We start from the raw sequence: 16,977 nt of genomic DNA, 5'->3' as shown, positions 1-16,977 counted from the left end.
AAATATGGTATATTATAAAAATGTACTATTGCACGATGCATAGCGTACTATTTGTGTCGTGACGTTAAACATGGCTTCGAGTCTTCCCAAAGCACCTGTGGCGGGTATTTATTACACTGGAACATTATACTGGAACATCATTTCAATTAGAATAACTACTGGTGTGCTCTGTCTGGAGGCAGGATAAAAGTGCAAGCCAGCGTGTGGTCATTTGTTATAACAGTCCAACAGCACGACAAAAGCCACCAGGCAGCGATAAAAGCCAATAGTCAAAATTGGTTTGACAACGTTGAGGTCAAAATTGTAATAATATAAATTGTAGAAGAAAAACACATAGGAAAAAGAACAGTGCCTGAAGTGTATAGAAAACAGATGGGTTATACATGGGAGTGCAGAAATTAGTATTGAGAACAGAGGAGGAGGATTAATAGGCTAATAACAAAAGTTATTGTTGCCATTCGAAAAGCTATAGGGAATTTGAAGTTTAAAGTTTTGTTATTGAATGTTTCTCATGCAAAATATGTTTCCCGTTCTCACAAGAATATAAACACAAGTACTGAAGTAAAAACAAATACCCCCAAAATAATTATAGAAAAGTGTTGAAAGTAACTATATAAAATAAAATAAAATCCACCGTGAATGTAACTCACCTATCTCATACCTATCTAATTTTACCAATAAACCATCCCATGTGGACACCTGGCCATTCATCAAGATGACATCAATGGCAGAGATCCGACATCCAACTCCCAGCTTTATTTATCTCTCGCTTTCATATCCCTCAAGCCCTCTCCCTCAAGCGTTCTCCCGCTGTCCCTCAAATCACTCACACACACATATTGCCTTTGGCGAGAATTCCCATTTGGAGATTGCACGGGTGTGCGTAAAGGATGTGTCAAAATAAAACTTGCATGTAGACAGCAAACATCTCTATTTAGATATGAATGGAGTGATACGGTTTTTTAAGGCTGGGGAAAGAACAGTTTTAAAAATATATCTTTACATAGTATGTTTGTTCTTAGAAACTGCATGATGTAGGCCTACCATTGATATGAAATCTCACCTAATGTTCAACTTTTTGTTAATGCTACATATCGTATTTCCCCCATTCTCCGCTGAAGCACTTTAAACCAATATTGCCGAAATGCTTATTGATTATGATTACCTTGATTAATGTTCAACACGTCTCCTTATTGTTGTTTTCTAATAAAACGAACTCACGTGAAGTGTGAGTGTTTTACATCTCTCATCAGACTACTATGTAGCGTGGTGCTGATGAGAGCCTGTGCTACCCACAAGCCACCGCGCGAGAGCCACGTAAACCTACGGCGCTAGCGGAAGATACTGCTAGCCTAGCATTCCTGCCATTACCATGCTAGCTGCGTACAGAGGGACATTCCTAAGTTAACGTGAATGATGCAAGTCTTAAAATAGTCATTAAAGTTAAACGGCTTTTCTTCCGACCTATGTGTCTCTCCCTACAGGTTTGCACATACTATTCATATTGCTTTTAGTACCCGCTAGCCCGCCCATGCTACCTCTAGTTAGCGAGCTGCACTTAACTTGCTTCCTCTTGAGCTACTAACGCCTATCTATCTTCACTTCCTTGCGTGTCGCAAGTGATTTATACATTAATTGCTTTAATGTTACAAACAGTACCTTGCTTTAATGAATCTAGTATTATTGTCTCAATGTAGAACGATCTATAAGCTTGTTAAATGTTAGCTACATCGCGACAGCCTTTGGCGTATTCGATTTGAATTGCATGACAATCTATATTATCTGGGTTCAACTTATGTTTGAGTATGTTTGATCACAAAGTCGCCTTAATAGATCGTTTTAGGGCATACATTACTGTTGTGATGACGTGTGTAACGCTATCGATTGGTTTCCCCAGCTCTGTCTTGGGAGCTATCCGAGGTTCTGATTGGAGATGTACAGAAGTGACGGACTTACTTCCATACAGATAGATACAGATACAGATATACATGCATAGATACAGATATGCAAGCAGGAATGTGGATGGAGAGGACAACAGTAATTTGCTATATATCAGCTATCCCCGAGATAAACAGTTACACAAACTATGTTTCATTCAAGTCTTTAGAACAGATTCTTTATCTGCAAATCAAATACAACAGTCGTCTACTCTCAATTACAAAGCTTATTTATTTGCTAGTTGCTGGTTTACAATGTTATGACAATTTCCTCTTTCTTCCCTCAGAGTAAAACCACCTGAAGATGTCAATGGTGCTGTTTGCGTCAGTCGTAAGGGTCGGGGACGGCCTCCCACTCTCTGCGTCCACAGACTACGAACAGGACAAGGAGCTTCAGGAAACCAAGAAGCACCTCAAGGGCCTCTCCAAAAAGCTCGGACAGTTCCCTGACCGCTGCACAGTCAAGATCGGCCAGTTCAATGTCAAGTACGTCCTGGGCTGGGTTGGTGGTAAATGACAATAGATTTGCCACGGAACTGGAAAATTCTAATCATGTCTTGTACTCAAGCAGCATAATAAGTGGAATGGAGAACATAATGGGGTGCTATTAGAATCACGTGGGGTTGATTGCTTCTGAGATTACTACCGTATTTGAACTGCGCATTAGGTGAAGGATATTTACAATTGTTTTGTCAGTCATACTTAACATTTAGAATAGTTCTTATCGCTTTACAATTCTCAATGATCCAGTTGATTCCATTTCCACCATGCTTTCATGTTGAAAGGGTTGGTTTGCCGTGTAATTGAATAACATCTCAATAATAGATATCTTGGAACGACTCTTTCTCCTCACGGGGTGATTCTACAGTCTATGATTCCTCATTGAGTCATTTGCATTTTATTTCATGCAAATTAAAAATCTCAGGCAAACAGAAATGCGAAAGGATGAAATGTCTAGGGATCTTGGCATTGCTTTGGAGGAGGTGATTGGTCACCTTTTAAAACAGCAGGGATCATTTTAAAAGAACAAATTACAGGGCCAGCTATCTGCAAGCAGGCCAGACACTAGTTGAATTCCAATCTGCCATAAATAAGTCATTGTTTTCAAGACGAGCCAACAGCTAATGAGGAGAAGAGCATCAGCCAGGTTGCATTGTTTTCAAGTGGCTATAGATTTGTTGCATCCCACACATATTGTGTAGGCTGGGGTTCTTAAAAAACGCTGTGAAACAGTGAAACCATTTATGTCAACACACTGATTGGTCTGCTACCTTTTCTTTTTTTCACTGCTGTTCAGTCTTCTGTACGTTGGCAGACACCGGAATATAAGCCTCATAGGCCCAATGAACCTGTTCGTTAGGCTTCAAGTTATTTCATAAGAGTTTCTGTGTAAGCTTTTGTGTATCCGTTGATATTCACATCCCCTGAGGCGTGCAATATGTCTACTGAATATAAAACAATTTGACCATTTCGATCCATAAAGGTCATCTGCTAAACTCCTAACATCCCTTGCAAAACACGAGAAATGGATATTGAACATGAAAAAAGGAAAATGTTTATTTATCCCCCACCATACATTTCATGTCGTCTTGTTGGTCTGCGGCACAAGTAGCACGCGTCAACGTGTTTTTAACTTTGCGTGGTCTTGCTCTGTGCTTTCCCCGTCAGCTTCACCAGCTCGCTGGGTGTAGGCTACCTGATGGTTTGCACAGAGAACTACCCCAGCGTGCTGGCCTTCTGCTACCTGGACGAGCTGCAGAAGGAGTTCATCGTCACCTACGACACCAAGCGCATCAACAGCGCCGTGAGGCCCTACTCCTTCATCGAGTTTGGTGAGTCCCGCCCCCCTACCTGCCACTCAAACTGTTGAGGGACTTGTAGGATGTAGAAGAGCTACTATGAAAATCATGGATTGTAACACATCAGTTATATATATATATATCTTTATACAACAGTTAGTTCCGACCAAAAGACAAGACGCATTCCATGAGTGCTGATATAGAGTATAACAGCCCTGGGACTTTTAACTATACATGTATGACTCCGCTTTACAGGTAGTGAATAACCGTTAATGTTATTAACTAGCTAGTGTGTTTATGGGTTGCTTGGCAACAGTTCAATCCCAGTCCAGTTGCGGATCTGTTGGCGGAGCCAAATCAATGATTAAACAAATAAATCATAATCTATTGTTGCTTATGACTGTTAACTAATAAATGGTGATTGTAGAACTGTTGTATAAAAGCAATATCACGCGACAGGGAGTGCTGTTGTCCTGAATATCAGCACGGCTGTGATTATCTTCGGCAATCGGCCTACGGCCTCGTACCTACGACCGAATCACAGCCGTGCTGATATTCATTACAACAGCACTCCCTGTCGTGTGGTGTTGCTTAATATACATACGTTTATTTAATTTATTTGAAATAACCAACTTAACGTAATTATGCTATCCTCTCCTCATCATGCTTATTTTGATTACAAAAACATGTGTCTACTTAAATATTATAGTATATTACCTTTGCTGTAGATACCCACAGTACTGAACGTCTATACCAGTGATATATACCGAATCATCACCCAGCTCTATAATATGCAACAAAAACTCACGTGCGCTGCACATTCATCACAATAGAAGGGAATGCGCTCGCTCTATTGATGTGTGCAGTGATTTGTGCCCCGTTTGTGTGTGCTGACGACGTAGTTGTTGTGGTGGTTGTGGTTGTCATCGCTGTGTGTTGACCGTGCCTCTGCCCGTCCAGACACCTTCATCCAGAAGACCAAGCAGCGCTACAACAGCCCGCGCTCGCTGTCCACCAAGATCAACCTCTCCGACATGCAGACGGAGATCCGGCTGCGGCCGCCCTACCAGCTCTCCCGCGAGGACCTGAGCTCCATCAACGGCTTCTCCCCGCACACGCCCTCCAAGTACAAGGGCATCGGTAGGGAGCTCACAGCTCACAGAAACCCAACACCTGCACACACGACCGGGCCAGGAAAAACACGTGTGATGGGAGAGCAATGCAGAATACGACCGCTATATTATTTTTGTATACGTGTGGCTCAGCAAAGCCGCAACAATCATTACATTTAGTGCATTTATCCGAAGCGACTTATAACAGTTCATATTCCTATTCACACGCCGGTCAACCATGCAAGGCGACAGCCAGCTTGTCGGGAGCAGTTAGGGTTGGGTTTCTTGCTCAGGGACACCTCAACACTCAGCTAGGAGGGTCCAGGGAACAAACTAGCAACCTTCCGGCTCCAATTCAACCTGCTCTACATTGTGAGCTAAGCCGACTCCCAATCATAAATTACGTATTACTCGGTACTCCTTGAAGATTTACCTCACCAGTACCTCCACGCGAGTGAGGCCTGCTTACGGCTATTATGCACAGTTGACAGATTAATGCAGAGGTTTCGATGGAATCCCTCCCCCGGTACGCTAAGGAGCATTGTATTGATCCAGGTATTGATGATTTGTTCATGTAGAAGGTATGGCAATGTCCTGTTCGAGGTCCATTTGAATACTCTGATTTGTAATACTAGCAGTGACGAGTAGTTAGTCTCGCAGGAATGTCGAAAAGCCACAAGATTACGATTGTTTTTGTGCCGCTTAGTCATAGACGATTTAATTAGGCAACATTAGATGGAACGCTATTTATCAGATTCTTGCTGATATGATCCTTATCCCTTAAATTACAAAACCACAAGCTGCATCAGTCTGGTGTAATGCCCTTTAATTACCACTAATTAACATGAATTCACATTAAAGTGCGAGTGATCTTTTATTTTTTTATGTGTGAGCAAGTCTTCTGTGATCTCGAACATGGTAATCCATACCAATTAGTCATTGATTACCAAAAAAAACTAGTGCAAAACCTATGTCTTCCTTCCGCCAACCAGTTTGTGAACGTTTTACTCTGCTTCAAGTAATTCAAGTCCCATTCCTTTATTGTACCCTCTCGCCGTGGATGTCCCTTTGTCGTGACATCGAAATGCCTCCGAAAAGGCAGTCCGACATCAGGACAAAAGGACACAGATGTGTCCGCTCTGATGCACGGATGTGTGGGGCTCCTTCTGGGCAGTGGTTGATGTGGATGGCAGTGTCCGAGAAAGGGTCAAGCTTCCCGAAACCCTTGAGTATGACACCACGGTGCGCGGTCCACTGCATCGCTCATTATAACGCTCTTAGGACGCTACTAGCTTCTAATAGTATCACAAGGTGGCCGGGAGCTACAACCATGAGAGTTCCTTCCTTGAACTTTCTATTACCTCTTACTGTTGGAACTCGAGTTCAAACAAGGGTTTCACTTAAACTTTGACCACACTCAAACCTTAACATATTTAAACCCGGCAGCCGAATGGCCAGCAGACATATGCTCCTGACACCTCGGCCTGTCGGAATGCGTATTGTCTCCGCAGCGGTGCCCCCGGGAGAAAGACATGTGCGCTCCTGTGTGTTATTTCATCTCTCCATTGTAATGGTGTTTTGTGCTGACGGCGTGGTTCTCTCCCCCCTCTCGCTGCTCCCAGCGCCCACTCAGATGCTGGATCCCGTGACCTTGCCGGGGATCGTGTCGTGCGTGCTCAGCGTCCTCTGCGGGGGGCTGAACCTGCTGCGAGGTGTCCACGCTATAGAGAGCATCCTGCAGGTGAGAGTCCCTGGGAGCCCCCCCCCCTCCAAGAAGCCCTGATCTACCGCCCCGACTCGGTCTCCTCGTCTGTTTACAGCGATTTATTTACTCTCCACTCTGAGGCGGTTCTGCGTTGTCTTTGAGGCTCTAGAATAACGTCGGGTAAAGTAATGGTGTTCCCTTACAAAAGGTGAACGCAATAGGGGTGAATACATAGCAAGTATATGTTCCATTATGTGTGGTGCATGGTGTCTCTGTTGTGAACACAATGGAGACACGAAAGTGGATTGCTTATTTGCCTAAAGGCAAATCTAGAAGCAAGAATCACACAAAGGAGCAATGGAGCTCCTCCCTGCGTTGCTGTGTACACCATGTGAAAGAACTCACTGGTTTGAGCTGAAGAAAATAACGCTTTTCCTCTTGCTTCTCTCCAGAACGATGACGAAGACTTTAATTACGTGATTGCCTTCTTCCTGGGCACGGCCGCCTGCCTCTATCAGGTGAGTGATGGCCAGTGGGCCAATGACGGGCCGCTCTTGAACACGCGGGACTCTGCAGCTTGTCAGCAGGAAGCCCGTCAGCAGAGGTCATTAATTTCCACATGAAGGGTTGCTTTTTTTTTTTTATTCTAGTTTTAATTGATGGTCTGGTGGATTGAGTTGTCAGGGCAGGGTTTACGTTTTTACTGAGCAGACTGAACAAACCTAGCGAAAGAACGTCTGCTCCTGGTTGTCGTCCACAAAGCCCTCATCGAGGGATGGTTTCGGACCGATCCTGGCCTAGAAATGTGGTATTCCTATGTGTGGCTAAAGTCTGGTATGCTATTTTCTTTCTCCGCCAACTTTTCTAATGTTGTGAAATCAAAGCAGCTCTATATTTCTATTTAGGTGATCGGCCACAGAAGGCTAGTTTTTAAGAAGGTAGATATTAAAATAGTGTTAGATTGGAAACATACAATTGATCATTTATCTTTCCATTTATTCATATTTCATATTTCACAGTTATGAAATGTGCTAGCCCTATATTCATATTCACTTTTGAATGAAAGAGTAGAAAAACCTGGCAATTTCGGATCGGAAGATACTTAAGGCTGCCCCATGTTATCTGATCGGAAACTAAAAGGTGGTGTGGTGCCATCCCTCAGCCTCATCCCTCATCCTCTGTCCCTCCCGTCCCCCGCTCCACTGCAGTGTTACCTGTTTGCCTACTTCTCCATCTGGCGGACCAGCAAGAGCTTCCTGGCGCTGGGCCTCATCTGCCTGAGCAACATGTACCTGTCCGGGCTGAGGAACGCGTGGCAGATCCTCTTCCACATCGCGGTGGGCGCCTTCATGACTCTGCAGGTCTGGCTGCGACAGCCGCTGGGCAAGGCACCGGACTACAACGTCTGACCGAGCGGAAGACCGCAAAAGAACGGACACAAAAACTGGGGGGGGGGGGGGACTTTTCCCGCGCATATCCTGGAAGTGCGGCAACAGCCCCCACTCCCCCCCCTCCCCCTCCCAGCAGAAGAAGAAGAAGACCCCGACCCCCAGAAACAACGAACATCCAAAGCTTTGCTGCCGCTGATCCTCTTGAGGTCGTGAGGCCCCACTAAGATGGAGCTGAAGCGGACGGAGAGACCACGACTGAAACCTAGCTGCTGCTGCTGCTTCTCCTAAGGGCACCCGGCACACGAGGCCCCGGTGTCAGTGCAGACGGAGAGACCGCGATGAACCCTAATGCTGCCAATTCCTAACAACAGCCTTCAGCCATCTCAGCCCAGTGTAGTCCGGCAGGAAGCCAAGCTCCAGAACCGCCACCCCCTACCCCCCCCCCCTCCCTCCCTCCCTGCCCGGTCGACAGACACGATGCGTACCGAGGGTCGTATGCCATGGCTTGGAACTATGCAATGCAGGCTCACGCGTTGAGCTTGTTCTTCTCTGAACACGGGCCTCCTTCTCCCTCCCCATCATAACAACGTGATTGTCAATTGCCCCCCAAATGTCATATTTGCAGATCTATTATTCTGCTATTTATTTGACTGATTGTGTATTGACTGGACAGTCTGGCTCTCTGCTTATTTTATCGCCTTTATAAAAGTGAAAATTTGAAATCTTCTTATGAGTTGTGTTTGTGTGGGGATGAGCAGCATACTGATCATCTCAGAGGGTCTTGTGTTTTTAATGCACAGACGCAAAACACATGCATCCATTGACGCCATTAAGCAGTGCCATGTGACGTGTCAATAAACATTTATGCATTAGCAAACCAGTGGATCACCTTTGACTTAAGATGACCACAACCATTTACTAGTCGCCGGCTTACTTTCCACACGGACATAACAGGGCGTTTTGTACAGACCTGCATGTCCTGCTGGCATCACATCATCATACGTCAGTCTGGGGGCTGCTGCTGCTCCAGCCCCTGATGACTCATCAAGGCAATTCTCTACAGAGAAGAAATCAAATGTTCTTGGATCGTGCAGCAAGCAGCGGCGCCACACCTAGATGACCTAATGGCTTGCTTTTTAACAACACGCTTCTGATTGGATGGGCTCTTGAGAAACCAAAAAAAGAAAAAAACACTTTGTTATTGACACGAGATGATTCTCCTTCACGCTCTCTTTCCCCGGCACGATCATAGTCTGAGGGGTAAAGGCAATTTAACTTTTGTTAAAATGTATTTGAATGTGTTTTTGAGCTAGGAGGTGCTCATGCATTCGATGTATTCTTCGTTGCCTAGTTCGTGATATGCACATTAATAAAGTCTGGGGCCAATACATTAACAGATCGTATCCTATTCATTCAGGACGCTGAATAATATCGGCACAGTTTTCATCATTTGAATACAAACGCCAGAGTAATGTGGCACTCTGCCACGATTCATGACGAAGTTATGACTTCCCAAAACGTAATAAAATCCCTGTTCAGGTAACCAGAATGTCTTGTAGCATCTATTTCTATATAAGTGAAGCATCAGCTGCAGCAAATAGCCACTATTGGAGTAATAAACAATGTTCTAGGGAACATTAGCAAAAGACTGATTGTTTGCCAGGGCAGATCTAGCTTATTTTTTAAACAATAGTGCTGTAGATGCTACAGGGAACGTATTATATTGTGGTTAGGAGAAATAATGATGTGTTTTCCTGGATCCTGATTGGTTTGTTTGTTAGAAGCCTGAAAACGATGCTATGGATAATAAGACATTGGATTTCACATAGCAGATAATGCTTTGGGTTTTTAGTCATACTAACATCTAAAAAGCTTTTTTGTTGGTTTTGTATAACAGGGAATTGCTACCATTTATCCAGATGTAAAACCCTTCCTCAGAAAAGCCACTACACTTAAGTAGGTACTGTCTCCATCCGAACAAAGAGCTGGCTGGAAATGGCCGTTAGGAGCGGCCTTCAATTCTGGTCACTTTCAAAACTGAAGTCTATTTACTTTGGATTATTTCATTTATATTACAGTGATATACAGTATATTCAGTGATTAGCCACCCGTCAATCATTTACAGGGGGGGGGGATCTCCGTGGAAACGAACCGTAGTGTTGGCAGTTTGAAAATGTAACAATGTCATGTGTAGAGGAGCCGGTGGGGTATCGGAGCGAGCTGGTGGTAATCAGCTCTGCAAATGGATGGACGATTCAATGAATGGAAGATGGATATAATATACTCGGTATGTTGTAAGAAAACAAAAAAAAAGGAGGCGAATTAGTGGGAGAGGATTACATTGATACTGTAGTGTAGAGCTGTAGAAGCAATGGAAACTAGAGCAGAGGCTTTAAGTTGCTGATTACAAAACTGTACACATGCTGCCCCCTGTAGTCGCAACAATACACTGGCAATACTCTGCAACAATCAGATCATCAGATCTAATGCCCTGAACATGCCCTTACTGCCCCGGTCCTCTGGACGTTGATAGGCTCCGCGACGTCCGAAATGGTTAGCCACGTTGGGCTAGAGCAGTTGGAATTATCACGCTCTAGCCTCAACGGAAGTAAATGAGACCAACTGAAAACATACGAGGTGGGTTTAAAATTAAACTGTTGATTCTGTAAAAAAAAAAGGATAAATTATATCGATCGTTTAGTTATATTTGAACGAAGGTTAACGGTTAGTTTGAAGCAGGTGAAATGTCAGAATGGGCGGGGGAAGTCAAACAGATTTTAAAATGACCTTTAAAAAAAAGTTGTACATTTTAACTATTTGAATGATAGCGTTCGATTCCAATCTAATAGGAACATTTCAAATGTGGAATGGGGTCTCTAGGTGACAAGTGTAGGAGTAGGGTCTTTTTTTTTGGTTATGTAGCACTGCTGCCCTCTGCTGGATATGTTGAGAAACACATTAGTACCGCAGAGAATATAGGCCTACATTCACATTTACATTTAGGGCATTTAGCAGACGCTTTTATCCAAAGCGACTTACATAAGTTAATACACACATTGACGGCAGAGTCAACCATGTCAAAGGCCTATTGTAAGTATTTCTAAAATCATTTGTGCTGCATAAGTGCTGTTGTTTTAAATTTAAAATTTGGTAGTTTTTGCATAATGCGCGCTCCATAGCCATGAATCAAGTACAAAAACATCTGAAGCCAGAACACAGATAAAAGAAGGTACTTTGGATAAATCCTCAAGTGTGAAAACATTTTTGCAGTTTATTGGAATGTAACAAACAAAAAAACAAAATCAAGCCATGGTTCATCTTTGAAGTCATAGACTCAATTCTTCATCGAACCAAATCCAAATGAAGTAGATACTTCCATGTAGCGAGAGAGGCTAAGGCGTTTGTGTTTACTTGAATGCAAAACCTCCACTCAACGTAGGCACCTTCGCTCCAACCCCATTGCCCACCTGTCCAAAAGCCTTCTTGATTTGGGTTCCAAAGCTTAATCTGGATCAACAGCACATCATCTTTAGTACCATGTGTTCGACGCATCCACCCATTTATAATGAAACGAAAATGAAAACCACATGAGCAGATACCAGGAAAGAAGATGTAAGCGACATTAAACAGAGTATGTTGTATGGATGTGCAGGCAGGATTATTGCAGTGGAGGGGTTCAGTCACGGCCGTGGAGAGCAGCAGAATCCAGTGCAATCTCTTTGGTTCCTCACAGGAGGACACTTTTAAAGTTTGTTTCTTAGCTTTGAGGACAATTCTGATGCCAAACATTGTCAAAATTAATAAAACACAGCTGCTCTCCACTTCTGTGATCTTTGAAGAATAACGGCTGTTCCATTTCCATGACTTTATGACGAAAAAAATAAAGGCATTATAAATTAATCCTATTGTGGAGGATTTCCATAACAGAATTTCCAACTGATATTATAAATAGACACCTTCACTGGATAAAAAAAATAATAAACACCGGGCAAATGTTTAACACGACTGGATTGCTCCGTAGCTTAGAAGAATGGTGATGACCTTAGAGAAAATACAAGAGACTTGGAAGGGGGTCAGGTAGCATACATGTGCCAGCAGGAGACATCACGGCAGTCCAGCTCGCTAGCACTGGAGAACTGCTGTGCGGCTAAAGCAAACAGGTTTCACAGGACCTAACCCAAACAAAGGTCACACTGAAGGTACCACGGGTTCTCACCACGCATCTCTAACCAACGGGAGAACATCAGCTGCCGTCTGCGATTTAGTACACGCATCACTTCCGGTGTTTTTTCGTTTTGTTTACAAAGGCCTCATTCGGAGATCATGGGACATTCATTGGGTCGTACCATCTGATTGAACTAGCAGGGGGGTATGGAGGGGGGGGGGGGGGGGGGGGGAGCTGAAGGTTGTTGAGCAGCACTGTGAGCGCTCTAGACAGTTTAGGCGAGTTCTCGTCGTACCGGACGCATTCTCATCAGGGATCAAATATTAATAGACGGGGAGGGGGACATAACCACATGAAAGAACCCCGGGAAACGCCCTCTTCCAGGGAAACAGTTTTTCCCCCCCACAGTGATGAGAAGAGTAGTGTGTGTGTTTGCCCCTCTGCCAAAGCCATGAACTGTGAACTTATGCAACTCCCCCGATGTGAACATAATAAACATACAAAAAAAAGGCAGATGGAATGAAATCAAATTAAAAAAGGCAATGAAATATGGCAATATAAAGTCAACACGGTGACGGCCCATGTCCATCGCTAGTGGTGTGCAGTGTGGGTAACTGTTATGTACATCCAAATACACGTTGGTGTTCATAGATTGCTCTCTCATATATTAATTTACAAAATATAGAATCTGTAATTTCCTGTAGTGTATGATGTTTTTTTTTCTTCAAAGATCGGTTTTACAAAAGCTTTTTGTTGACATCCTTATTTGAAAAGTGGTCTTCAGTTAAAGCGTGTGGCTTGTGTGTGTGTGTGTGTGTGTGCGTGATTGTGTCTGACCAGTGTTTGTCTGTATTTGTATACCTGTCTGACCATATGCGCTCTGTAAAACGTGACAACCTCCCTCCTTCCCTTCTCTTCATTGAGGAACCAATTTCTCCACACACCCACCTTGCCCAGTGTCTCAACAACCTGTCGACGTCAAACTACATCTTTCATTGTCACTTCCGTTCATTGTCATATCCAGTAAAAGGCTTTCTTAGTGCTGGTGAGTGCCCTCCTCCTGTCCTGACCAAAACCACCAACCCCTGAAACCGGTATATGTATGACAACAAACGATGTTGGTCTTCACATTGATTGTACTTTCTCTGTATACACCCATAAAACAGTGCGTTGCACACGTAAATATATTTCAGGGCACAGGGGAGAGAGAAATACAGAGAGAGTGAGAGAGACAGCGCAAGCGAGAGAGAATAAAAATAGAGAATAGACTTGCTTTGTTTGTTTTTGCTTTTAAACACTTCAGTTAATCCTTTGGCAAAGTGTCCAAAGAAAGACCTGGTGGATTGGGAGCCGAATTCAGATCCCAGCGCGTGACCGCAGAATGAGGTACGGTGTGGCGGAGCGCGCCGAAGACCACGCCCCAAGCACCACGGCGGACCCCCCCCCCCCTCCCCCACGTCCATCAAGTACCCTCCAGTCTCCTCGAGTCTGGCCCTGCGTCTTTGGGTCCTTGCTTTGGATCCGTCCTGGGGCGGACTCCTTGCTCCTTCTCAGCAGGCGCCAAGAGCCTCACGAGCGTTCAACGCCATGAATCTCAGAACGGGAAAACCAAGAGAGTCCACCAGGAGTCCACAGAGGCCCGAGGCTCGTCCCGATCTCCACGTTTGTGAAAAAACGCTCCGGCGTTCGGACCCAGAAGTCCGCCTCACCTCCCCCCTCGGGCCCCACCCAGTGTTCATGGGGGTCCCCTGGGTGAGTGGGTGTTAACTGCTTGGGGGTCCGGCGGTTAGAAAGTAGGTCATCATCTCCCCTTTCCCCTTGACTGTCACCACGCCCCGGTACTCCAGCGTGTAGTTGTAGGAGCTCAGGACCTGGTAGAGGTCGGTTGTCACCTTGACAGAGGGGAGGGGGGTTGATTGACATTAGCTTTGTTCAAACGTTTATCTCCATCTTTTATTCATGTGAATGGTCTAACATGCACAGTCGAGGCCAGGGAGAAGGCAGCTGCTGTTGAATCACCCTGAACTGATGCAGGTTTCGTAAAGCACTGAACCACACATGAGTGACATGCCAAGCTACTTTGTATGCTGCCATCTTAAGGCTAAATCAATAAATGCTAGGCTGAGCATGGTGCTCTGATGTAAGAATCAGTTTCACAATGCACTATACAGTACAACCAATGATGGCAGTCTCATTTGAATGTGCATCGCAGTGAGTGGGCTCTGCGCACGAGTGGGCTCTGCGTGTGCTTTTATTTGTCTACAGAACCGTAATCAAACCTTAAATCGATAAAACTAAAAGAAAATATTCGTCCATTAAATGTGCAACAGCGTAGAATTAACTTATGAAGGTCGATCACTTCAAACATGAAAAAAATTAAAATAACTCAAGTGCAGTGTCTTTTTAATGACATTTAATACACTCTTTGCCAACCTCTATCAGCAGACCCCTTATAATGGTGTCGATGCTAATTAGCCCAAAGTAGGGACATGAGCTCATATGACGAATATAGAATTGAGGGCCTAAAATTGCGGGGCGCCTTACACATTTCTATTAGAAAGGAGGTATCGCGCATTAATGATTTAATATCCAATGGTAAAAAAAAAAATACGAATAAACTATTTTTAATGAAAGATTCATTTAGATAAAACTAAATTAGAATGAACATGAATTATTCAATACAGGAAATGAGGGGACTGCAGAGGTAACGGAAGAGTATTGGAAACGTTGAGCCGAAGTAGAGGAGGTTATTAGAGGTATACAGCACAGTTTACAAAGATAATATCCACAATATACATGAATCATAAAAAACGATCAGTATATCTAGTGCGGGACACTGTTGTGCAGTAGATATGGGGATTAACATAAATAGTGTTATGCAAATGGTTGTGCATTTCAATACCAGTAATAAAACTAAGAAGTTAGAAAAGTCAAATGTCCACAAGTTTCAAAGCCGTGTCATCAAAGTTCGAAGAGGTCAGAAGGTACTTTTTGACCTCAACTACCCATCAGTGCCACCGTCGGACATTCCTACAAAACAATGATCTAGTGCTGCTCCCCAATCTCTTCCTCTTGGTTAGTCTAATATATAGACTAAACAAGAGGATATATATATATTTATTACACGGCTCTTCTCAATGCTGTTGAACGCTCAGTTGACTTGCATGGGAACTTCCGGCGGGGAATTATTTTTTGATAATTGACTGTTGCTGAGCATATAATGACCACTGTCAAAGTGGATTTTTTGCCGTCTTTCGTATCTCTCCGCAAGAAGTCCGGTAACTTATCAACCCCAGCGTACTCGGTTGCTAAGCGACGTCTTTGGCCGACTATTTCTCTGCGGGTGAACACTACGAATGCTGATAAATTGTACAAAGACACATTGTGTGAAGGTATTTTTTCTTTTTGGCAAGTAGCCGTGTAATAAGCGGGATAATGTATAGAACGTCGCCGGTCACCATCGAAAATAAGCCCCTTCAGGGCGAAGCAAGACATTTGGGGCATTTGGGACTGTTCTGTATTTTCCCGATAATTATCCTTTACATATGTAACCACCCCATCCTCCGTACTAACCTGGATCCTCTCAGGCACGCCGGTGCTGTCCATGCGACTGGCCACGTTCACCGTGTTCCCCCAGATGTCGTACTGGGGCTTCCGGGCACCGATCACGCCCGCCACCACCGGCCCGATGTTGAGCCCTGACCGGGACATGCACAAAACATTTATTCAGTTTGCCGATCGCTTGGCCAGACACACACTCGTTTTTGGACCAATGAGACTTTTATCTTCATATCAGCTGTCCACAGCTGCTTCTATTGATAAAATAAATCTATCGATAAAATAAAAACCCATTGCCCTCTAAATGAACTGCAATGCGGTCATAATTTGACATGACAGGGCATAACATCGGCCGACATACCCTAACTATACTCCGCACCACCACACTAGTAATCATTGACACGTCGACACGCTATGAGTTGATCCTCTTGAGGAGCAGTAGGATTCATCTCAATCTAACACTTCATCTAAGCACATCCTCTCTCATCCCGTTCAGTTGAGAGGGTTTTTTCCAGCCTGCCTGTCTATTTATTCCGTCTCGACCTGGCGTTCCCGACACTTTTTCTCGTGATTCTTCTCAGCTGATAAAACAGCCTAGATGAGTGACACCGCGTGGGATATAGCACACCTCAGGTGGGAAGACAAGGACGGCACAAAGTTCAGCTGCCTGTTGGCGCCCTAAACCTTAGCTACGGTGTGTCAAGGCCTCAACCCAATTAATTATTACCCCTTCCAAAACAAAGCTCCCCTTCTAATCTCCCTAAACCATCCACGAGTCTCTCCTGGGCGACGAGGTCTCGACCCAACGCTTCGATCAACTCACCGATCTTCATCTTGAAGTTGTTGAAGGAGTGCTCGTTGATGTACTTCATCTGGTCCATCATGCGCATGGCGTAGTCCGCCAGAGCGCGGATGTGCGTGCGCCCCACCTTGTCGTAGGTGGAGTCGTTGAGGCCCGAGGCCGCCATGTAGGTGGAGCCGATGGTCTTGATCTTCTCCAGCTGGCGGAACTGGTCCTCGCTGATGATCTGCCCGCCAACACAGGGAGACATCGCCCAGGGGGGTTAGATGTATTGAGCACGAGATTAAAACAGGAGTGTGTGAGACTATTACCGTCCCTAGTAGCGATACTATTACTATGTAGGGCAGAGAGCAGCAAGTCCGCTCGAGTACTCTTTGTGACAGTGGAAATATTTACACTGTTGAACAAGTTGTCCGCACAAAGTCAACCATTTGCTCTTTTAAAACATCCTAACATGTAACCCTAATCCTAACCCTCCCAACACAAACTCCACATAGATCCCCCCCAT

The 16,977-nt window shown here is 44.5% G+C and overlaps 2 protein-coding genes across 4 annotated transcripts in view; one reads left to right on the top strand and one right to left on the bottom strand.

Annotated features, from left to right (window-relative positions):
* The first annotated feature begins 1,290 nt into the window (after positions 1–1,290).
* On the top strand, positions 1,291–9,505 carry sec22a (SEC22 homolog A, vesicle trafficking protein). The gene is made up of 7 exons (XM_056580270.1): positions 1,291–1,484; positions 2,225–2,423; positions 3,606–3,769; positions 4,697–4,876; positions 6,471–6,589; positions 7,006–7,071; positions 7,762–9,505. Exons 2-7 carry the CDS (start codon positions 2,242–2,244, stop codon positions 7,960–7,962), a joined length of 912 nt encoding a protein of 303 aa, XP_056436245.1. The 5' UTR covers positions 1,291–1,484; positions 2,225–2,241; the 3' UTR covers positions 7,963–9,505.
* A 2,821-nt stretch (positions 9,506–12,326) lies between these two features.
* The window catches only part of adcy5 (adenylate cyclase 5), a 60,020-nt gene continuing 55,369 nt past the window's right edge, over positions 12,327–16,977 (bottom strand). For all 3 annotated transcript variants that reach the window (XM_056579764.1, XM_056579765.1, XM_056579766.1), the window contains exons 19-21: positions 16,491–16,695; positions 15,683–15,807; positions 12,327–14,001 (exon numbers count right to left, since the gene is read on the bottom strand). In XM_056579764.1, the coding sequence (XP_056435739.1) occupies positions 13,873–14,001; positions 15,683–15,807; positions 16,491–16,695 (459 nt within the window). In that variant the 3' untranslated portion in view covers positions 12,327–13,872. The remainder of the gene's footprint in view (positions 14,002–15,682; positions 15,808–16,490; positions 16,696–16,977) is intronic.

The sequence above is a fragment of the Gadus chalcogrammus genome, chromosome 20 (assembly GCF_026213295.1).
Source record: "Gadus chalcogrammus isolate NIFS_2021 chromosome 20, NIFS_Gcha_1.0, whole genome shotgun sequence".
Classification (NCBI taxonomy): domain Eukaryota; kingdom Metazoa; phylum Chordata; class Actinopteri; order Gadiformes; family Gadidae; genus Gadus; species Gadus chalcogrammus.
This window is presented reverse-complemented; position numbering and strand designations above follow the sequence as displayed.